This window comes from Diorhabda sublineata, chromosome 7, assembly GCF_026230105.1.
Source record: "Diorhabda sublineata isolate icDioSubl1.1 chromosome 7, icDioSubl1.1, whole genome shotgun sequence".
Taxonomy (NCBI): Eukaryota; Metazoa; Arthropoda; class Insecta; order Coleoptera; family Chrysomelidae; genus Diorhabda; species Diorhabda sublineata.
Window position 1 is genome coordinate 27,136,892 of NC_079480.1, and position 25,749 is coordinate 27,162,640.

At 32.0% G+C, this 25,749-nt stretch overlaps 1 protein-coding gene across 1 annotated transcript in view; it reads left to right on the plus strand.

Annotated features, from left to right (window-relative positions):
• Positions 1-5,328: 5,328 nt before the first annotated feature.
• The window catches only part of LOC130446274 (titin homolog), a 28,431-nt gene continuing 8,010 nt past the window's right edge, over positions 5,329-25,749 (plus strand). Inside the window, exons 1-7 of the mRNA XM_056782409.1 lie at positions 5,329-5,637; positions 5,842-6,045; positions 6,315-6,391; positions 8,600-8,794; positions 11,908-21,007; positions 24,155-24,709; positions 25,345-25,708. Coding sequence (XP_056638387.1) covers positions 5,858-6,045; positions 6,315-6,391; positions 8,600-8,794; positions 11,908-21,007; positions 24,155-24,709; positions 25,345-25,708 — 10,479 coding nt within the window. The 5' untranslated portion in view covers positions 5,329-5,637; positions 5,842-5,857. The remainder of the gene's footprint in view (positions 5,638-5,841; positions 6,046-6,314; positions 6,392-8,599; positions 8,795-11,907; positions 21,008-24,154; positions 24,710-25,344; positions 25,709-25,749) is intronic.

The window sequence follows — 25,749 nt, forward strand, 5'->3', positions numbered from 1 at the left end:
TTTTGATATATAAATTATAAAATTGTTTTTAGCGTTTATCTCATATGATCTTTCGTAAGGTAACGTGACTTGTTATTATTTTGATTTATGTTAGGTATACACCAAAACGTTGAGCAAATTTTTTTTTATTTAATCGAGTTCATCTGTATAAGTCGATTACAAATATACAGGGTGTACTGGTACTGGAAATTAACCTATTAATGTATTTTCTTCTACGTAAAATTCACACTTTGGAGAGCGTAAAACTGTACGCACTAGTGCATAAAGAATTTTTAAAAGTTCCAATATTTTATGTAGTCTTATCAAAATATTGAGACCCCTTTTAACGCGGGGCATACGTCCCATCGAAGTAGGAACGTATCCACCGCCGAAACAGCGCTAAACGAAGTTATCTTAACACATTGAACCATGGAGCGCTCTATAGGCCCGCAACTGAACTTTCCTTACAACCCAGAGTCATCCTATGGACCGCACGATATATTTTATTCCACACCCCCTCTACGGTCCAAGGGATAGTATTTAAATGTATTTTACAGTTTGGTTGGACCGTCTTGAGTCTTTGGAACATTACCCTACACTTGGTTCATTTGATTCTGTTTTAGTTTTTATATTTTTTTGGTTTCTTCGACTTAATTCAAATAATATTTGATCAAATCTTCTAACTTGTGCTACCTTTACATTACCTGTACCTATTTTTGTTAATTCTGTTTTTAAGGGTATAAAAAATATGACGAAAAACAAATTACAATATAAATACAACATTAAAAAATTGTTACAATCTGAATTATTTATGTTTTTCGCAAAACACTGATTACAGTTTACAAAACAAATGCTGCAATAAGTAATCACTTTTTTTACTTTGGATTTCGGAATAATTTTTTTTCCACTGTACCCTACATCATCTCTTCCCACCCTTTGACTCAGATCTTTCTTCACTTTGGTTTTGGCGTTTCTTGATCATTAATATCCATAGTTCCTTTTTTCAGTAACTTCTTTGATACAATTAAAAAAATTAGTAATTGCTATATGATCTTTGTTGTTCTTTTATCTAGAATAAGGGGATTTATCATTGTTATCAGAAATAACGGCTCAGTAGCAATTTTCTTATACCACATCAACGTCCTTCTCAAAAAAGTGTTTTAACTTGCCATTTAGTATTCATTTGAATTTCGTAGTGTATAGACGTTTATTGATCCTGCTACCAATAGCCCTTCGATAAAAAGTGAAGCATGAAAAATAAAAACAAACCATCAGTGTAGTGATTGAAAAAAAACTAGTCGATGCAACATTGATGATACAGGGTGTCCCTCCTTACAACACAAACACACACATCAACAATTTCATATTCCACTCAACCAATATTTTACAACGGACAGCAGACCACACATCCTCAGCATATTGGAAATCAACCAAATACCATACAATATGTACCAAATAATAATAACACCAAATACCTCCATAGATGTCATCAAATGGTGATGAAGAATTCCTGGGATTTGATGAAAACGACAAAATGAAAGTTCTAGAGAAAATCCTTGGTATGTTATAAAGAGAAACACAAGAAAGAAAAATTAATACAAACACTAAACCAACACAGACAGTAACAAACAATAAATTTACTCCACTTACACTTCAAAATGACGAAGAAACAAATAAGGCAATTGTTGAAAACACACAATATATCACGAAAACTGTAAAGATACACCAGACACATAGGAAGGTAATAAAATCAATGAGGGACAATAACATAATACATCACACCTACCAGCCTAAAGAAGAGCGTGCCTACAGAATTGTTATCAATTATTTACATCATACGACAGACATCACAGATAGTAAATTTGAGTTTTTTCAATACGCTTTTATTGTATATGGATTTTTGAGCTCACAATCGTTCACCAACTACACCGTTACGACTCGAAACTAGTTTCGACGAGATGTACCTATATAAGCAGCGAAGCTTTTACACGAGGTTGGCATCAATTAAAAAAAAGAGAGATCTGAATACGGTCGAACAGCCTATAGAAAAATAGTTATTTATGTAACAACTGTGTAAAGTAGCATTTTTACGACGAATGTGAATATTGTCACAAACGAATTGCACACAATATTTTTTTCTAATAGCGAAAATTTTATCAAAATTCAGAAGTTTTATGATAATTTTCCTAAATTAATGATAAATTCCACCTAAGAATAATGATTATAGAAATGGCATCAAAGTGACTTGAACCTGGGACCTCCCGCATATGAGCTTTATATTCTAGCCACTACACTTCGGAGACCTTAATAATACGTTTTTTTACTCAGTTTTGCTTGAAGTATGTTTCTTCACGCACTCGAAAGTGTGTCTAAATTACGTACTTTACTCACGATAGTAGATAAATACGTTTATGACGTTGCGGCGACACGACATGGAAAAATATTTTATGCAGACGTATCAAAAAGGCACATAGAAAAAATAATGTATGTCAAATACTATCCAGTTATTGGTCAATTTCCGGTGAAGAAGAGGAATCATAGCTACAAGGAGTAGCTTCTGTAGACTTTTACAAAAAATAAAAAAACCGTGTAATTAAAAAAATTGTTGAACGTCTTTCATACCGTACGCCCTGCCAAAGGTCATGATAGGGATCGATAGAACAGCAGTTTCAATTTCTGGTTTGGAAATACTTCGTGATATTTGTGTTTCAGCGATCTCAAAAACCCCCATGATATTTATATATAAAATATAAAAATTTCATATCGAATTTTCACAAGGCGCCAATAGATGTGGGCACCAGGTAACTCGTAGACGTTTTCTGTCGTATTATTTTGTTCATAGACCCTGAAAACCCCCAAGTAATAAAAATGAACTTATTTCCGGCAATAGTTTTTGAGTTTTTTGATCATTCGAGATGTAATTTCCATTTATTATTCGTAATTTTTATTTACAAAGTTTCCTAAAGCTCTCCTAAATCCTAACCTATCCAAATCGAATACATGTTTGTTTCATCTTGATCTTACTGCTAATTTTTGTCCTTTATTTCCTGGACTATATAAGGATAGAAAGGATCCTATCATATGACTAGGAACCGGTTAACACGATCGGTTTCCAAACAACAGTGAACGTGATCCGGATTATTTTCTAAATAATCATATTATGATTGAGTTAAACCGATGATAGTTTACGAAAAGTCCTTATTTCATTGCTGTTTGGAAACTGTTAGAAGTGATCAGGTTATAGCCAATGATAGGATCCTTTTCACCTTTATATATGATTGGGTTGTTTTGTTTGTTTGTTAATTTGAACTTTAAAAAATATTAATACTCGTAGGGTAGTTCTATACTGTCGCGGTACGGAAAAAATGAATAAACATCAAAGAATTAACCTCAACTTAAATTAATATTACTTTATTGATAAATAATATAAGTATTATGTGATAAATACGTATGATAAGTATTAATTATATTGATAATATAAATAATATATGGTATTAATAAGTATTATTATTTTATAATGCTTTATTCCTTCCCTTTAATTATTATTTGAAAACGTTTGAATTTAAATAAATTCAAAGTCCCGCTTATTCCAGTGTTACCATTTAGTCAGTGAGTTATATCAAACACACGTTAAAGTAGGCCGCATAGTTGGCAAGACTGCAAAAAACAAGCTGGTTTGTTTCGAGGGTGGCAAGCATCAATCTGTTTATAATTTGTTCGTGTTGCGTTGAGTTTATAGTGAAATAATAAAATAATGGCAACAAGAAAAAATCTAGAAAAGCCTTCAAATGAAAAAACTAAGTCTCATAATAAAAAACCGAAACTTTTATCTGATTTTTTCCCCATCACAAATAAAAACTTTCGAAGAAAGATCATTACGGAAATGGAAGATTTTGAACGTGTCGATCACTCAGGTATTTGACTAATTACATTTTTTTATTCATCTTAATGAACTGAAATCATTAATTAAATTAATTACAAAAACTTTTGAGCGATAACTTTGAGATATGTAAAAATATTCACCTTTTTTTATAATTCTTGGCTGTCGCAACCCCAAAAGGATCTCTTGATCCGTCCCTGTTTTACAGCGGATTTATGATAAAAGTTACGGGAATAAAAAAATTAAAACTTTATTTCTGGGCATCTTATGATTTTATCTTTTGAATTGAAAAAGTTTCGTGCAAAATTTTACTTACTGATGGTAAACAAAATATTAAATAAGTTAATTTATTAATACACTGTAGTCCAGCGTCTTGCCGGTCAAAAGATCGATCTAAAGAATTTTTTACGGCTGATTTATGGAAAAATTTCAGGACTTTGAATGTTCAGATAAACGCACTAATCTAAAGAAGTTTTCATATTTCATTTAATAATCTACAGAAAAAACAAATGAATTATTTTATTTACACAAAATGTTGATTTTTCATGTTTTTGCAACTTTTGTATAAGAGCATTATTTCAGCCGGAAAACTATCAGGAAATGACGTTATTTTTTATTCCCCTTGCACTAAACTACTTCGTTCAAGTAGTAAAATAATTACCCCAAAAAATATATCAGAATTATGCCAAAATTAAGTCAAATTTAATTGTTATCACAATAATTAATCTAAAGATATTCAGACATAAAACTCGTGCATGACGTCACATTCGTAAAAGAGATGGAGTCGTTATCTGTCATTGTTACAGTCCCAATTGATAGTTAATTTCCTTAAGCGCGAACTATTCAATTTTAATCTTTTATATTATGGAGATATTCATATAAGAAATCCATGTTTAATTGATATGAATGGAGGATATTTTAAATTTTATAGCGAGTGACGTCAAATCCGACAATTATTTATACAGATTTACTCAATAACAGATCATGATAAATTTAGTGCACAATAATAAATCATTTGCGTAACTTCAACTGCAAAATATTCTCTTTTTCTCTTAGATGCATTTATTTTACTTGGCCCATCAGCTTTTGGTACGCGTTCACTATTTAAAAACGCCTATTTGAAGTGTCATTAATTTGAAACCATTTGTGCGCATTTGTATATTAATTCATAGATAACCACCATATATGCAGCATTAATTACAATCATCTGCATATAAAGGGATTCGATGCAAGTTTATCTAGAAAAACAGAGATCTTGAATTTGACATATAAGCATGAAAGGTCATTTAACTTTTTCAAACTTTGGGGAAATAATTTTCGAATAAATGATGACACGGTGTCTTCAACATATTTCTCTATTTCATTATTTTTCATATCGAGAAGGAAAAATATATCTTGTTATTTATATAAAAATTAGGATGACCTTTTTCTAGGAAAATTATTTTATTATTGTTTAACTATAAGTCCGCATTGATTCAGTGCTACCAATATCACTAAATTATTATAAAATATTTCTATATGATCAGAACCGCATCTCGTGTTTTTCTAAATATTTATAATAATACAAAATGAAAATAACATCAGTAATGTTATAGTTTTTGTACAAATACTGAAAATAAGTGAAATATTAATGATACTCAGGTGAATTCAGTTTCTCCATCTTGGAATACATTGGTTGGCAACATGGCGACGCCAAACAGAAGATGAACGATTTTGATTTCATATGTATGTGACAAGTAACAAAATTGTGGATATTCTTCCAAATATAAACAAGTATTGTAAGTAATAGTGCACAACCGATAACTTAATGAATAATATAAGTTGTGTTCATTGTTTATTTCATCCGTTAGAATGAATACAAATAACTGCGTATAGACACCGAAAAGACTTTTACTTTTTATCAACATTTTAAGGAAACAAAACTTCGTCAAAACTTTTAGTTTTGATTTAAACTATTACCTTCAGCTATTGTATCTTTTTAGGAACCTCTTTTGATTGATGGACATTTTTCCTAAAATGAGTGAAGATTTTTATACTAATTACAAAGACGGTGATATCGTCTGGGTAAAATTAGGCCCCAGCTGGTGGCCAGGTGAAGTCAAAGACTTGAATAACATCCCCACTGATGAGATAGAATTTAAAAAACCACCTCTAGTTGTAGTGAAGTTCTTTGAAGAAGACACATAGTAAGTGTATATTTATCTTTAAAAGCCCTATATGAAATGTTTATTTCTTATTATTCTAAAAGCTCTGCAGTTTTATTGCTTTTTTTTGCCAGATTTCATGAGACTGATAATTTTGCCTCAATCTCATTTAAATTCATTTCTTGAGTGCAAATGAAAGCTACATTTCTCATAATTGAACAGCTTCAAATCACAACTATTAGAAATTTTGCTATTTCAAAAACTCTAGGTACATTGTTGATAAAATATATAGATTGCTTTTTTATTTATAGTGAATATGTCAGGAGCTGGGCTAACATATATCCATACAACTCTGACAAAAAAGTGGAATTCATCAAAAAAGGAATGTGTAAGTTTTTGAGGGAATTCATTACTAGAGGATAGATTATTGTTAGTAATTGTGTAAAATTGTTCATTTAACATTATTTATATAAATCAGCAGCTATGTTTCACCTGGTGATGGATTTTTTAGCAATCTAATCTCAATTTACTCTTCCCAATTTGTATTATCATGTTATTTTTATTTCTACATTATTTTTATTGTTTATTATATATACTCAGTAGAAACGAGACTAGATACGAGTAGGACACTACAGATGTTTAGAACGGTTAAATGTACAAGGCAAAACTCTACACAACAAAATACAAAATGATGGCATTAAACAGCAAAGTGTAATACAGGACATAGGAAGGTGGGTGAGATAGAGGCGAAAATTCTGGAACAAAAGACAATCGACTTGTTACAAATATAATAATACACAATTCTTATCTTCTGGGGAAGACTTGCTGGCAATGAACAGGCAGTTGCCTACTAATATGGCCATCCATGTTAAAAAGAAGATATATTTTTAACCCAAGTATTGTGATTGGCAGTACATATCACTATAACGGTCTGTAAATTGAGGAGTGAAGAAATAAAGGTACATTATTAAGAAATAACAAAACGACAATCAACTGATCTCACTTTATTTATTACTAGGCTTCTGAGTATCTTGTAGGCAAAAATACTTATCAATGAAGTATGCATGGAAATGAGCTAACTGAAAAGAAGTTTTTAAAAATGTGATATAGTGATATATTTTGGGGAAGTACTCTGGCATCACCTTCCCGCCTCGACCACTTCAAATGATTCCTTGAGAACTTTAATATTGCTAACAAAAAGTAGATCTAAGCAAAAACACTCCTTCCTCAGAGGCCAGTGACACCCCAGGAAGTATCAGTTGCCATTGTAAATATATGTAAACAATGTTTTAGACAAGCAATACTAGAGCTTTTTAGAACTCTGGAACTCGAACAGCTCGGATAGAGTTACACACTAAATCAGTTTCTAGTTAGAAAGTGAGTAAAATGAAAAATGGAGTGAATCCGGAATTGAGAAAAAGTTAGGAGAAACTTTTGAAAAAAAAAATGGGTTGTGATTGAGAAGAATACAGGAAGGAGGGTGGAATTTTTTAAAGAAAAAGTTAATCCGGAATGAAGATATTAAACTGCAGAGTGAAATACACGACAAGGGAAGATGGGTGAGACAGAGATGCAAAAATTAACAACCTAGAAGAAAGGAGACCACCTAGACGATGGCAAGAATGTTGGTTTTCGACTCCCAGGGAAGACTTGATGGCAATAAACTGGCAGTAGCTTACTAATATGGTCAGCTATGTTAGAAAGAAGATATATTATTAACTGAAGTATTATGATTGGAAGTACATGTCATAATAGGTATCTTATAGACAAAAATAATTTCCTAACTAAATCACTTGAAATAGTTTCTTCAGAACTTTGATATTGCTGCTAAAAATGAGATCTAAGCAAAAACAAGCTACACCTTATTAGCTTCCTCAAAGGCTACTGATCTCCAGGAAGTACATGTTGCCATTGTAAGCATTGGTAAAAATTGCTTGAAGCCAACACAATTACTAGAATTACTGAAATGTAGGTCGATAGGGGTTGAAAACAGCTCTGATAGAGTGATACAAAATATATCAAGGCTGCAGTGTAATATAACCCCTAATTAAAAAAATTTAAAATTCTCTCCCAGTCTTCAGTGAGAAATAAATGATTTTTTCCTTTATTTGCAAATTTACAATATACTTCTTTCGAGTAATAAGTACATGATATGATGCAGGTTTATCTACAAATCTTTGGGCCATTGTTTTTTAAGTCATCTTCTTTGTAATGAAGGGTTGAATAGTGTTGATTATTTGATTGCTAGTGTTTGCACACTGGTCTTTATATTTGTTTGTATTGGTTGATGAAGTAAATTTGGAATTTACGAAAATGTAGCAGACATTTTTGGAAAAAAATGAATTTGTGATTGAGGAGACAGGAAGAACTTAAAAAATTTCGGAATTGAGAAAAAGGGGGGCGGAGCATTTAAAAGGCAAAATGAATCTAAAAGTGAAAAGTGCAGGATAAAATTTGAAAAATTATTTTCATCGAAGTTTTTAAAATATCATTTTGGGAATGTTTTTTTTGAATGGTGTATATGAATGTATGTAATAAAATTAATTTTATAATTTCCTTTCTTTTACTTCTAATAATATGACTTATATTTGTCTAGCTGCTTTTCACTCCAAAGCTTCTCATATGGAAAAATTTCCAAAAGACGTGGTTACTGCAGAAGTGAAAACAGGAGGCAATCCTAATATATTGAGTGATCCTGCGTATCGACCTGAAGTGAAAAGACATTATACAGTTGAAGTATCTGGATCTCAAAATACAAAGAAGAAAACAAGTAAAGAGAGCAAAAAAAGCAGTAAGTATCACTAAAATGTGTAAATCAATGTAAATTTCTAATAAAACAGAAGTACTGTATTGGTAGCATTAATATTCTAATGGTAATTCATCAAAGATGACTGATGTAGTATCTGCCAGAAATTTTAAGAAAACATTTAATTAATTTTGCAAAGCTGGTAGTGGTTTTGAAACCAATAACATTTACAATATGGTTGCAAAAGTTGCAAATCAAATCCTTTGTTTCCAAAAGAGAAAGGGTACAAAGCCAGCGAAGCCTACATTTATAAACTTGGTTTGCACTAAATTCCTAGATGGAAACAGAGATTTTTGGTGACTGGTAAAGACACCGACAAAAATCAAGTTCAACCTGTAAAGTGCTCTTACTCATAAATAATGCACCAACTGATCCATCAGATGTTGTTTTCAGCTCACATGATGGCAAGTTCAACGTATTGTTTCTTCCACCAAATGTGACGTCAGTCCTACAACCAATGGACCAGTGTGTGATAGAAACATTTAACAGTTACTACAGGAAGCAATTGCTTCAAGTAATGCTTCTAGATATAGAGAATAGTGAAGAATGTGTGCTAAGCAGTAACAAGAAATTGAATTTAAATGACGCCGTCTACATGGCGGCAGATGCTTAGGCCTAAAAGACACCACAATTGAAAAAGCTTGGAATAAATTGTCCTAAACCACGATTTTCACAAGAAAATGGTGATACTGATTCAAATGACCCTTACGAACCACAACAAATTGTTGATCCTGATGAAACAAGAGAAATCATCAATCACCATGTTTTGATTGATTCAATTGCGACCTCGTCCAATAAAATTTATAGGAAATTTGAAGCAGACATATTCAGTTCACCATTTTTAATTTATCATGAATCGTTAACTATATATTTAGCAAAAAACATGTTATAAAAAGTTTGGAGCTCTATAATTAAAAACCTATGCGTTATTCAAAAAAAAGTTTCAAACATTATCCATAAAAGTTATCTACATTATTTTTATAGTACGATGCGCGTTTCAGGAGATATTCGATAAAACGTGTTTTTCAAGATGCTGGATGACGCGGGCGCCTCCCCATGACGCCCACTTGGATTTACATTCAGGGGACACCTTTGAACATATTCTAAAAAAATCCGTTCTCTAGAATTTTGCAAAAAAAGTATCCGGCACTAGGCCTACATTCCTGTGAAATTTATTTATTTATATCTATATTAGTGTGATTAATTAATGAAAAAATTTTTTTTTCTGTGCTGAAGCAAAATATCAATCTTCATATAGAAAAAAAGATTCTCATCAAGTTTAAACTCTTAATATCAATTCTAAATATAAAGTTCTACCATTTAAAATGCATGTAAATTTTTTTTTTCAAATTTCCAATACTCACGCACACTTCATATATCAAATTAGTTTGACGAACATTGTGGGGAATTTTATGCTTTAGAGTTTTTTTGTGTAACTCGCACTGGTTCACTAATAGGCGTCGTTAAGCACAGTTTAAAAAAATTTTTTCTCTTATTAGTGAACTAGTTTGAGTTACACAAAAAACTCTAAAGCGATTTTGAAGAGCTTAAAATTCCCCACAAGATCCATCAAACTGATTTACATTATTGGAAAAAGTGATAATTAGAAATTTGAAAAAAAAAACTTTTACATACATTTTAAATAGTAAAACTTTATATTAAAATTGTAAATACCTAAAACTCAAACTTGGTGAGAATTTTTTTTTCTCTATGTAGATTAATATTTTGCTTGAGCACCGAAAATTTTTTTTCAGAAATGAATCACCCTAATCTAGATAGACACTTTTTTTGTTTTGTTTATGTGATTCTAATATATTTGTAGTATAATTTAGATTAGAGATTGTATCGAATATGCATAACAATTAATAATGAGTTAGCAAAATAATTTTTAATTAACGTGTTTACATTCCTACGAGAACAATATTGCTAAAGTCTTAATAAGAATTTAAACATTCGAAAAATGCTAATAGCAGGCAATCGGATGAATATTTCTAAGCAGCAAAATTCTTTCACCCACAAACTAACAGGTCAACTAATAGGCTCAATAAAATATCACATGGAATAGATTCTCTATTATGACTACTAGAGATTGAAAACATTCTATTAGAGGTTTTTAGAAAGTAATAAATTCGACTTGAACCACATCAAGGGAATACAATATTTTTGGTTATAATTCACTGAAATTTGGAGATAACTTTTTTGTTTGTATTTTTACATACCAATTCTTCTTATTTATTAATTTTGAATTTAATTGAGCTACTTTCCTCGTTATGTTATTGAATGGTTGATTTACTAACATCTAGTAAATGTATCTAGTATTTATTTGCAATACATCAAGTCAAATGACGGGGTTTCTTTTTTTTCTTCCATCGTTTAGGTTAGTTGTTTCATTGATTGTTGGTTATTTTTACCCTAACAAGCAATATTAATGTTTCCCTTGGCTTGTAAGACTGAGGAGAATTTCTTCTTACATCTAGTTTATTATGTGTCATGAAGTTTCATACAAAAATATTTACTGAAAAGATTGAAAGCTATATTTTTCTGTGATAGAATTAGTAGCTACTATCTTTTTTTTTAATTAACCAAATTTTTTTACAATCTCTAAGTGGAACAATAAGTAAATCGTACGGGAATATAGAAAAATGAGTAGAAGCCCTGATTGCTTAGTTTATCCAACTACCTATGGGTATCACAAAACATGTATGAAAAGTAGATTAAAAATAAGAACTTCAAAATTGGTGAGGTTAATTGAAAGATAACAGTCAACATAAAGGGCATTACATAATTAACACTCCCAGTCTATTTAAAATAAAATATGCTAAAATATAACTATATAAGAATAAGTGCATTATGAATGCTACTGCTTTCTTATTGTTGCTTTTTAACCAGTTACCTTCAGAGTTGCGGATGGGGCGATTTTGAACTTGGGGACAGTCTAATTTTTTTGTAGCCTTCTTACTTCTTAGGTATTGTTGGATAAATAATTTTTGATTATTTAATATCTTTGGTTGATTTTAATGATAAACACACTTGTTGGTGTGGTATTCTAAATTTGGAGCTTATAATTGCATAATAATGTTAATTCTTGTTACTTTCAGAAAGTCAATATCACCGAGATACCTCCCATATTACTCACCGAAGATTCCTTGGATGCGATGACTACAAAGCATATATTTGTATACAATACCCCGGAAAAGATCGTACTCCAGGTGATAGTGAAGATGAAGAAGTGATTCGGATTAACACAGAACCAGAACACGAATATAATTGCCATTCATGTTCTTACAGTACAAAACGTCTTGAGGTTATGATATTACACACTAAGTCGCACATCCAAGGCAATTATGTGTCTAGTCCAAAAAGAAAACGACCCGTGATTCCCAAACCAAGAAAGAAGGAAGGTAGCAAAAAACAAAAACCACCTTCAATTTCTTGGTCACATGACAGCTCTAACGATGAGATTTTAGAACCTCCAAAGGAAAAGAAAAGAAAAACTAAATGTTTCATTTCCAAAAGAGCGACTGCATCAATTGAAAATATAAAACCTAAAAAAGCCACTGATATTTGTAATGATCTTCTGGCTGAGTGGGATGATACAGATGACGAATTGGAATTGGACAGTACTTTTGACATGACTACATCTAGTATAGAAAATGATAACGATAATAAAGATGAAACCAATGAAGTTACTAAGAATGGCGAAAATACTGATAAAAGTGACGTGGAGACAGAAATAATAGAAAATTTGGAGAAAGATGATTGTGCAGAAATTTCTGATCAAAGTATTCAAGAAGAACAAGAATCAAAAGAAACTTCCAAATCTGCAATGGATCAAGAAACTCAAGAGGCTATAAAATCTTGCTTTGATTTTGAAGAAGACGAAGAAGAAGAATTGATAAACACAACTGTTCAAGAAGGTAGAAAAATACCTCGAGTAATACCGCCTACAGAAAAAAGAAAATCCGAAATACTTGATGATATCATTGACTTGGAAGAGGGAATTAATAAAGATGAGATACTAAAAGTGAGTCAAAGCTTCAATGAAAAAAAATCTGATGATCTCGAATTGGAGAATGTTTTTAAAGAATTCATGGATGAAGTATCAGTTCCAAAATTACCTGACGTAAAGACCAACTTAAAACCTACACAAAATTTTCACTGTGTCAAGACAATAAAATTTCCAGATAAGTTAGACGATTCGCCAAATAAGGATCGCGGCAAAAAAGAGACAGATACTTCTTCTAAATTGATAAACCCCAAAAAAAGGTTCGTGAAAAGCTTCGAAGATTTTGAAAATCAACTCCATAGAGAGGAAATTAAACGTAAAGAAGAAGCCGAATTGCAAAGGAAAATAAGAAAACAAAGCTTACTTCAACCAGCACAGCATGAGCAAACCGAAGAAGACAAGGAGTCCAACAGCACCAACATTAATATAAGTCACTTACAGTGTTCAATAATGTCAAAAATTATTGATGAAATTAACATTAGTGATGAATCTAAGCAGACGATAATGTCAAACATCCATAAGAAGAAAACACCGCGTGGTAAAATCTTAGATTCATATCTTAGTGATTCAGCATCACAATCAATAGATAAAAATGACCAAGCCGATAACAAGGAGGCTACAAATGATACTAATCAAGTTGCAACATTAAAAACTGATGATAAAATCTTATCAAGCACTAGTAGAGATCCATATATACCAGATGTGAACAAAATAGGGCAATCCCAGGAAGAAGAAATCAATAATTTATCAATAAATGAATCTGATTTGCATAAACAATCTAGATCCCCTACTTTTTTAGATAATACTGTTGCCGATGAAAGTATTCCCCAAGGGATAGAAACAGAAAGTTACATAAAACCAGCGTCGATACTTGATTCGCCTGTAGAAACTAAACTAACTGACCATAATCCCATAGAAACTTTTAAAATGAAAATAAATAAAAAGTTGCGTAAAAGAAGTTATAATGTTGACAAAGGCGCTATAGATGATCAAAGTAAATGTAGAAAAACCCGACATTCATTAGAAGAATCTACAAATACCGATTATACTTGTTTTGATAAACATAAATCAACAACTGAACAAACAATACGAAAGTTGAGTTCCCGACTTTCGTTACCTGAATCACAAGCATATAGTGCATCGAACAAGGAACAAGATACTGGGAAAGATTTAGGTAAAGGTTTAGAGAAGGGCCCAGATGACTTAATCGGTACTAAAAATTGTGACGAAAACAATGATACATCTAAAAGAGTTGAAGCTATGTCAGAAGATTTATGTACTGAAAAGTATATAGATAAGGATAAAGATAACGATGAAAAAACAGGACAGTGTCGACCTACAACTGTAGGAAAGTGCCATGAAATAACAGAATCTATTGCATCTAACAGTAAAGAAGACAAAACTTCCATTGAAAAACCCGTTGAATTAGAATTAGTTAAAACTAGAACGGGTAAAAAAGAAAAAATGATGGGTCAAATAGTGCGAAAAAGAAGTACTCGAAATTCTTCAAAAGACATTGTTATAACCAAAGATGATACAAATTATAAAACTACATATCAAAACATGTCAGAAACGACAATAACAGAACCTCTATCCATTGATGCAGAAGCAATTGAAGATGATGAAAATAAAGACATCATTTGCAAATCTTTACGTAAAAAAAGTTTATCCACAAAACATAAATCAGAAGGAAATCGCGAGGAAATGAAAGATAATAAAAACGAAAAAACTGATGATAAAATAGATGATATCAAAGAAGTTATAACGAAATGTGGAGAAACTACGTTTACACATTCAGAATCTAAAATGAACGAAGAAATTGATGATAAAGGTAAACATAAACGAAGATCTAGACGCTCTTTATCAGGTAAACTTGGTTCTTCTAGATATTCTTCGACTGAAAAACATGATATTCCACCAAAAATAATTACAGCTGACACATTGACTGATGAATTAGAGGTAGCTGTGACCAAAGATAATGGAAACCAAGACCCAAATGAAACTATGCTTAAAAGTGAGAAACTTTGCGAATTAGAAGCTGAAAAAGTTTTTCCAGAAAAACTAGTGGCGTTGGATATAGATGATGAAAAAGAGCAGATTGTGGATGAGACTGGGAATAAGCAAAAGTCTTCACACAGAGTAAGCGATCATTTATCTGAAGAAGAACTTGGAATTGGTTCTTCAAATGAAGAATGTAGCTCCGCAGTGACTATAAGTGAAAGTTTGATCGATGATACAGAAGATATTCATAAACATGGACAAATTGTAGATACACTTTTGGATATAAGCGGTACACATTCTTCACCAGAAAAATATCATGCAGCAGATGAAGTTAGAGAAGTTTTACCTAAAGGAGATGTGACTAGCGATGACATTGCCACTACAGATAAAGAACTTCCTCAGCGCAAACGAGGTTCCAGACACTTTTCTACTGGAAAGTATCGCTCATTGAAAACAAATAAACCCGAAGGAGAAAACTCAATAAAAGATTATGGTGAAGAAGTGACAGCTAAAATTATAAATAAAAGGAGTTCAAGATCTGGAAAGCACGATGTTTTACCACCAGCCAACATTGTTGAGCGCTTATCTGATGAATTAGAAGTAGCTGTAACCAAAGTTAAGAAAAATGAACAATTTATAGAACGAACAATGCCCAAAAGGAAGTGTAGACAATCTTCCTCAGAAAAATATAGTAAACCAGAAACGACAAGACACTTGCCTGTTGAGGTAGTAGAAACTAAAGATCCCAAGAATGAACAAATTGCATTCAATCTATCTGTGCATTCAACTAAAACACATCTTTCTGGTCATAAAAAGGAAGATGAAGAAATTGTAGACAAAACTTCACGTAGACGAAGTTCTAGATACACTGGAAAGCAGAATACAATTGAAACAAAAACAAGGAACAAATTCCCTCATACAACTGAAGCTGTTGAAGAAACTACTGTGAGTGAAAAAAATTCCTCTCAATTTCCATCAGACACTAAAACAGAAGAAGATTTACCTGGTAAAGGCGAGGTAAAAGAAAAGGAAAGTGAAGGTATTACTAAAAAAGTTCTCAAACATAAACATGTTGCAGATAGAACTATGCCCAAAAGAAGTTGTAGAAAATCTTCATTGGAAAAACATTGCAGAACAGAAATCACAAAAACTGAATGCACACCAGATGAGTTTTCCAATTCCAAAGATGATAAAAATGTAATTGCAAGTAAACAATCTTTATATGAATCAAAAATAGAAGATTTACCACAAGATATAGACATTAATGTGACTAAAGATGAAGAAATTGTAGAAAAAATTGTACCCAAACGGAGCTCTAGACATTCTTCATCCAGAAAATACCGTGTCCCAAAAGTTGATGATATCAAGAATGATAATGATAGAACTGCTGAAAAAATTGAGTTGAAACAGAGTTTAGAAATTGATAATGTGTTACCCCAAGTAAACATAGCTGAAAATTTGCTAGAAGTTTCTGATCAGTTATCTTCTGAAAAACAAGCTCCATTAGATACTGCAAGTACTGAACAATCACCTACGGAAGTAGAAGAATCATCAATCATTACTAAAGATAATACATACATTACAGAATCAAATTCCAGTTGCTCGTCAGCTGAAACTGAAATTGAACAATTACCTGATTTAACAACTGCCAAAGATGAAATAACTTCATTTAAAACCTCACGTAAACGAAATTCTAAACAATCTTCTGGAAAGCATCATACAAGAACAAAAGTAACCAAACATTTACCCGATGAATTTAGAGATATTACTGATAAAACTGGGTCTAAAAAAAGCTCACCTGAAAAATATGATTCTCTACAGGGTGAAAATTTGCCTAGTGAAAAAGAAGTTGTTACACCTACGGATCATAATGAACAGATCGGAGACACACAAAATTCTAGTCAAGCTGAAAATAAAATATCTGTCAATGCAGATGTAACTTCAACTAATGATGGAGGAATTACAGACAATAATTTGATTATATTGGAACCAAAAAAAACTGAACTTTTGTCCATTGATACATCAGAAAGCTCCTTGTCACCACAAAATAATGCAGTGGAACATTTATCTGACAAAAAAGATGTGAATGAAATACTACATGAAACTAATTTTGAAAAAAAATCATTAGAGAAGGAACATATAATAGAAGCTACAATAGAAATACCTGTACAAGAAGATGATATAGCAGAGAAGATAGATAATGAAGATGAAAAAATTGCGGAAGAATCTGAAGTTTCACAATGTGCATCTGTAATCAGACTAGAACATTCTCCAGATGAAGTTGTTATACCTACAGTTTATAAAAATGAAGAACATTTGATCTCAGAAACTCAAGTTGCATTTGAATTCAAAGTAATGGAAGCTAAATCAGAAGAACTGGTGACTACACATGGTACATGTGATGAAATTGAGAATAAAACAGATACTGTAGAAGAAACTGAGTTGAAAGGCTTAAGTCTTGAAAGAAAAGAAACAGTTACAAGTTTACCAAGAATGCAGGATTTGACATATAAAGTACAAATTGAAAGTGAAGGCGAGAAACAAAAAGTAAAAGCAGAAGATTACTCTTCTAAAAAAACTAGATACAAAGGAAAATTTCGACATTTATCTTTAGAAAATAAAGTGTCCGATCAACCACATCAAATAGTTGACACTATTCCAAACAAAGAAGGACAAGATACGGAAGTTAATACTCAACAAGAAACGCATAATCACCAATCTGATGTTGATAAAATCATTATAATCGAAAAAGAAAATAGTTCAATTGAAGACATTGCGAAGTCTAATCTCTCAGATGTTGAAACAGTAAGAGCTGAAATTATAGAGGATAATAATACTCCAAAAAATGCAGATAAACATTTTGATAATCAAACAATTACCCATAGTTCTTCTGAGCACCAACAAATAATTGATATCAAACAAACAATCATTGAAACAACTGATACTTGTCATAGTGGTGATAAACTACAAGAAATCTCCCGGCAAGAACCCAAAGTACATAACTCTGAAGAAGAAATATCTGTAAAAATAGATGATAATAAAGGTTCAGTTATTAGTGAACCAAATTTAAAAACCAAACAAGAATCTATTGAATTGAAACCATCAAGTGTTGATGTACAAAAACCCTCTACTACACTGAAAGAATCCCAGTCCTCTGATACAAGCGTTCACAGAGTAGTTTCATCAGCATCAGCTGAAAACAAGAGTGATCTAATTGCAGCATTCGAGAAACGTGAAAAATTGAGACTTCCTTTTAAAAAAGGCAGATGGTCTATAAGAACAAGCCATCCTAAAAAGTATAGAAGTATAGGAATTACTTCAACCTTCCAAACATCACCATCACTAAAAATCAGCCCACATTCTCAATCAAAATCAGAAACCGGTGAGGGATCTCAACGCAAACCTACAGTCAAAGATGTTTTTACAGAAGACAAAAGTGAAATAAAAAAAGATATTCCCACTGAAGACTCAAGCAAAACACGAGATGAATCTATTTGTGGTTCATCTTTTGCTAAATTACAAGTAAATACTCCCGAAGAATTACCTTCTACAAAGGATGAGATCAAATCAACTGACAATGAAATTACTGTTGAAAATGTGGAACATCTTAAAGTCGAAGATATTTCAAAAAATTACGGAACATCAGTTGAGAAGATCGAAGGAATGATTCATACAGAACCAATTCTAGATGAACAACTAAATGAGGTGTCCAAAGATTATCATTGTGCCATGAAAAAGAGTGAGGATGTAGTCGTTACTGAATTTAATACAGACCCAGAACAAACCATTTCTAATTCTTTTATTCGTACTGATAAATCATTGTCAAACATTTCTGAAACAAAAAGTGCATCAGAGTCAAGTAAAATTGATGAATCCAAAGAGATCCAACATGCAAATATCCTTGATTTAAATACTTCACAATTTTCGGTACTATGTTCCCAAAGTGAAGAATTTTCTGTAGGAAACACGAGCTTGGAACTCCCCGAAGACGCTATCTATGAACCTTCAACTACATTTAGTACACGAACAAAAACTGGAAAGTTATTAGAAGACAGTTATAAGAAAAAACAAACACGAAATGAAGGATACAGTGACAAAAATTTAGAAGAAAAAACTATTGCAGCAGAAGAAATTGGGGAAGATGTAACTATAATAACAACTGAATCCATAACAAATGATGAGTTTCAAACATTCAATCAGGAAATCGTTAACGATAGTTCTATAGAAGCTGTCGAAGAGGAAACTATATTTGAGGTTACCATAGAAGATTCTGTTCATAATGAAGAAAAATTGGAAGAAAGTTCTTTTGAAGAAAGTAAAAATGCAGATAATGACAATCAAGCGCTTATAATGAGCAACGATTCAATTTTAACAGAAACTGAAGAATCAGCGGTCAGCCAAGTCAAATCCTCAAGTTTAGTAGAGTTGGAAGCTCTACAAGAATCTGTAACAATGGAATCTAATGAATCAAAGGATACATATAAGAATGCTGAAGAATCAATATTAACAGAAGTAACTGTTGATGATCATGTTTCGATTAAAGAACAAACAAATTTATTTGATTCTGCAACAATTTTCTCGTATGAATGTAGTAAGGATTCAGAGAAAACTAAACAAAATGATTTTGAAGAGTACAGAACAAAAATTGGCAATTTGTTCGAAAAATCAATGCAAGACAGAAAAGGTAGTAATACTGATAAAACAGTTACTGACGACGATAAAGATAATATTGAATCGAAAAAATGTATCACATTTGATATGCCAGCAGATGATGAAGATGAAAAATTGACGGATTTAGTCAGTGATATTGTTCAAAAATTAAATCGAGACGAATCCGATAAAAATCAAGAAGAATTGGATATGGAGCTAGAGGAAGAAATGCATTTAACCCCAAAAAGTCCTAAGAAAATCCATGTGGCTTCTTTGCAACTTCCAGCTGATATTTCTAAGGGTGAATCTGATGCCATTAGAGAAAATTCCAAAACTGAAAGTGTAGATAAAAGCGGGGAAAAATCAAAAGATATGGATAACCAAGATGAAAAAGTTTCTAATGAAGTGGAAATTTTTTGTGCCAGTAATTCGAGCGATTCTTTCAAATTTTGCATACAAACGAATCTTTCAAATTTGTCTAAAAGCGAAGAAATTTCCGCTATAGCTCTAGCAACTTTATCAGAAGTAAAAACGGATGTGGAAGTTAAAAGCAATACAACAGAGGAAATCGTACCAAAAGTAGATCTGCCGTCTCCCGAAAAACTATCGGATACAGAAATGGCTGCAATTGAAGGAAATTTGACTGTTATGTCAGAAAAAGATTTAGCAGACGCACAAGTTGAAATAACCAGTGAAAAGGTTATAAGTAGTAAAAAATCCATTATGTTGTCTAGTTTATCGATGGATTTTTCTGAATCAACAAGCACAAACAGCGACAAGGTCAGTAATGAAGGACCGAATGAACCACGTAAACATAAGGAAATTGATTCTAAAGGAACAGAATTCACTTCAAAGGCTATCACTAAAGAATACAAACCGAAAATACTTTCCAAAAAAATCAATACTTATAACCAGTGCGAGTTATTGAATATTTTAGAAGGAAATTCCGAGGTCGAGAAAAAAGTGGTAGAGTTTCAGACGCAGGCAAAAAGCTTTACAGGCGATATATGCGACTTTGAAGAACATATACCCTCACAAATAGTTTGTACTAAACAGTTCAAGCAAGATTTGGATGACGAATTTAAAAAGAAAGATAAAAGCTCCGTTATATCGACAACATCTAAACTATTAGAAAGACTCAACGAAATAAAAACAGATACAAAAAAAGAAGCCTCCAGTGAAACAGTAACAAAGAATATCAAACAAAAACCTAAATTAAAACCGATTATCTTATCAGAACAGATTATCAAACCAGCCTCTGATCCCAAGAAAATCATACCTCCATCAAATAATGTCGTTAACGATATTGAAGATGTGGAGGCCTTTATAATTCGCAAGGATATTAAGAAGTACGTAGAAGTAGATGAAACCGCTCAAAGTCCAAAACAAATTCGAAAACCACGTCAAAAAACGCTTGGCAAGGCGAATATTTTGCATGAAACCATCATCACTCCTGCTGGTGAAATTATACAACCAGCCGCCAGTCTGCAGAAGGTGAAAACTGTTGTTGTCAATGCTCCACCGTCCAGCACCAGTACACGGTATTTATAAATTATTTTCAATATTTTCATTTATAATACTGTTCAGTTTATTATATTTTATTAAAAATATTGGTAATTTTAGACTATCATAGTCCCTTCGTTTTTTGGCTCTGGTAAAAAGAATTATCCAATTTCAACGAATTTTTAACAGTATTTTTAAATTAATATCAATATTTTCTTTTTTTTTTCAAATTGTCAACTTTTTAAAGGCCGCTTGACATGATGCAATGCAATAAGCAATATTTTTTTTTTCCAACCATCAAAAAATGTTGACAGTTTTGTACTATTTTCAGGTGCAAAAGCCATCAATTCCCTTACCGTACAAAAATTTGCTCGTTGCTTAGCAACACTTTTAATCCTAGAACTAAAAGTAATTGCATTTGAAATTTGAAGAAAAAAACATTGTCTCTTGACAATCTTAGTAAAACAAACTAATTGGGCAACTATATATAGGTATTTATTTGTTATTTATAGTGATATAGAATGTACAATTGGAACAATTATTGCCAAAATTCAAAGCACCACTGAAATTATCACTAACAATTTTCGAACAATTCAGATTTTCATTAATGTTAGAACAACTCAAAATATTCTCAGTAACTGTTGATGGACCGAGTCCATATCCTCAATGCGATCAATTTTCAAATGAACTAGTTCGTCACAACGCATAGCCCCTCCAATTCCTAATACTAGAACAACCTTTATCATCAAATATAAATTATCAGGTGCCATATCCAGGAACCGATCCACTTCCTCCTTTGTAAAAACCCTAGGCTTTTTAGGTATATATCCATCACTTTGCCTTTTTAACAATTCTCGTAATTTTGAATATTTACTAATATCCACACCATTTTTGATATCCAGTGTGGATCGCAACATTGAATACTGTGACCAAAGAGTGGATGGCTTGACGGTCTTCGTTAAATTTGAGAAATACACCATAAGAACACTCTCCGCATAGTTTTGCACATTTTTTTCTTTACACCAATCCATGAATCGCTGATATGTAAGTTCATAAACTTGGCGAGATTTGGGTGGCAAAAGATTTAGATATACTGCTTCGACACTTTCCAATATATCCGCAGGTATATTTTCATCGAGTTCAGGATTCATTTTGAAAGCAGCGTAAAAACTACGACAAAAATTATATAATTAGTACGTCTACTTGACAATCGATATTTACCAACAATACCAGATATCCATGACTACCGACTTGCTATCGCTGTTATAATTAATAGGTGTTAAAATTTGTCTCACCAAATTATTAACGATTTTTGAATAAAACTAAATTTATTTTAACTTTGACTTGGTTGGAGAAAAAATAGTATATATCATACGGACTAAAAGTGCCTATTTTTACTCGCAATTTTGCATTCACTGGGCTGCGCTGCGCTGCGCTCCTCCTCGCAACTGCAAATATTGCTCGTGAAAAAATATTCACTTTTAATCCTTATAATATAATAAACTATTTATCAAAAGTGCGCAGATGAAGTTCAGCTGATTGTTTCATGCAAAATCTCGCACTTGCAACATTATTGATTTGATGTCATTTTTATTGCGTGCAAGTTGTAATTCTAGAGACCGCTTGTCATGATGCAAGGCAATGTGCAATGTAATGCAAGATGTAATATTTCTTGATCAAAAGCATGCGCAGATGAAGTTCAGCCGATTGTTTCATGCAAGATGTCGCACTTGCAATATTAGAGGTTCGGTTCCATTTTCATTTGTTTATTTTATTTTGAAGATTTCTTAGTTTTAATTTCCTCAGGAGATTTTCAAAGGTTTCTTCATCCATTCTAAAATAATTTTTGTATGTTTTCTCGTCTAATTTTTTAGTTTAACTCATGTTTCCCCTTGTTCTATCTAGCCAGGGCCTGGTCCACCATCGCCTGGGTGTTCTTTTCTGTCCATCAGACTCCGAAAGCAAGGCAGCAGCAGATATAATTATATCCAGTGATGCACTGACCACTTTTTTTCTCGTTTACTTCACCTAGTTTTGTTATTTTCATTAACTCGATCACAAAGTATTAAATGAAATTTGAGGTTTGGAAATTGTTTACTTTTGCTTGTGGAATTTGGATTAGTGGCAGTTATGATGAAATGGCAAGAGACGTGCATAATGTCAAGAAACATGCAATAATCGTTTATGCAATATTTTGATCTTTTAAGAAATTACATGCAATTTCTTGCACGTTGTCTTGCATCATGTCAAGCGGCCTTAGGGAGAAATCTAATTACTTCTTTCTCATTCTTTCTTGTTTATTTCACTTAGCTTTGTTATTCTCATTTTGTTAGATGATGTAGTGGTAAAAGACTTGTCAAACGACGTGCAATTTAAATCTATGAAATATTTTGACTTTGGAAAAAATTGGGTGCACGTTTTATTGCTCAATGTCAAGTTGCCTTAATGATATGTCTTTGGAAATTATTGAGACACTTCACTATAATTGGGGCAAAGAACAATTGTTGGCTGATTTTTTGACCATTTTTAGGAGAAATCATCCATAAAATGTCTTGAGATTGTGTTTGAGTGTTGAGAGTGTTTCAAAAAGTCAAACAAACCGTTTGATATATAAAAATATGAGAAACATTTTGAAATAGTTCTCACTTTTTTTGTAAATGTGTTACAACCACTAAGAGTTATTAGCACTTAACCTTACGTTATACTACTATTGCTACTACTATTTTGTTTCAAGTTGTACCTTAAACATTTACTACCGAACTCACTGTTTACACTACCACTACACCAATACTCACAATTACACTGTCTGACGCGTGTTTCGAAAACCAAGTTAACGTTTTCAGAGACGGAAGGTTTATCTGTTATCTGTTTATCTACAGTCTCTGAATTTTCTTGGGTTGTATCGGTTGAGTCCCTTGGGTATTGTTGGAACTCCATAGGTGGAGTGCTTTTTCAATTTTATGAGATTCTTTAATTGATTCAATTTTCATTTTGACTTCCCCCATTATTATTCATAGTATTACTCCATCTCTTTGCTCTCAAGTTCATATATTCGATTTGTTTTTTCTTTATTAATCTGTAATTTATGTTATGACAAGATTTCTGAGTTTATAATTTATATATATATATATATATATATATATATATATATATATATATAACACTAATTTCTATTTTTTTAATAGAACACCTGCAGATATTTCATTGGAATCCAGTAAGACGTCAAAATCAGCTACAACTACCGACGTTACTAGTCAAGACGACAACGTGTTTGACATATTCAATATGCCAATTGTTCTGTCAGATCAAATATTGACTCCAGAAAGTATAGAAAACATGCCGATAGTCATAGAAAATAATACTCCGGTAAATAAACCTAAACAAACCCCACAACCAACAAAGATAATACCGAATAAAGTTTTAACAAAAATTGTGCCGACTGGAAAGTCGACTGTAATAGCAACAAGAAGTACTAATGTCTCACCGAAATTTACCAAACCGAGGTTGTTACAAACAGTATCGAAACCCGGGCTATCAGTCACTCCTAATATTTTATCACGTTCAAAACCTGGAAAATACATACTTGTTTCACAGAGTTCAGGTATAGCGCCACAAGTGAAAAAAACCATAATTAAAAAGACTTCATTACCTTCTAATATCCCATCCAAAATTACTGGCACAACTGAAGGAACTGGGCACAAAATAATGGTTGTGACTAACCAACAAGGACAACAACAAAGGTAGGTATATTTTGGAGTATTAAAAGTCACTTCCTATTCTTTTAATAGGACCGCTGACTCTTGATGCTTTTATCACTTTAGTTCGTGATTCCTCTATTAAATCCTTCTCACTTGATATTGCTACCCCAAGGTATTAAATTTGTCAAAAATTTCAATATCTACAATTATTTTTATACAAGAAAAACTTCAAGAGATGCACAAAACTCAAATGTCGAATGCCCTAAACTTTGATTGCAAGTGGAATTTATCAAATAATTCTCAAAAATGATTGGAGATTGATATATTTTCAATTAGGGAAAAATAGATGTGAGGTTTATTTTTTTAAAACTTATTTGCAGTATGCTATTTCCTTCAAACATACAGAATTGAATTCATTATTTGGATTATTTATGATTAATATATTTTCTGGATTTCTATTGAATTTCAATATCAACATCATCTATTTTAGAACCTTAACTATATTTGATTTTGTGAAGTTACATAATAAAAATACTTTCTAGGATAGGATTTAAATATTTATGTTTGAGATAATCTGTTATTAAAAAATATATTTTACATAAATTTGTTGTCCACGCTCCTTTAAATACTTGTTTCAATAAGATCTAAATATGTCTACCCTATTTTTTATATTTAAGGCTACTACTCACTCCAGCCCAACAAAAAGTATTGGGATATCAGTCTCCAGTACTTCCAAAGGTGGAAAAATCTGTAATAAAACCTGAGCTGGTACAAAAAACCGTTACACTTCCAACTCTAAAACCTGAAATTAGCAATATAAAATCGACAAGTTCACAAAAAATCATTACTACTGCTGGTCAAATTATTACCGGAGCAGCTACACCCAGGCCAATGAAGTCAGTTGTAAAAAGAACAACAACATCCTCCCTGCCTACTCAAAAAGCTACAAGTACCAAAACTACTAAAACGATTTTGATTACCAACAAGCACGGACAAACGATAAAGAAAATTGCTACAACTGAAGACGATATTGATAAGCAGGTAAATGTGAATTTTTTTAGAAATATACAAGATTACATATT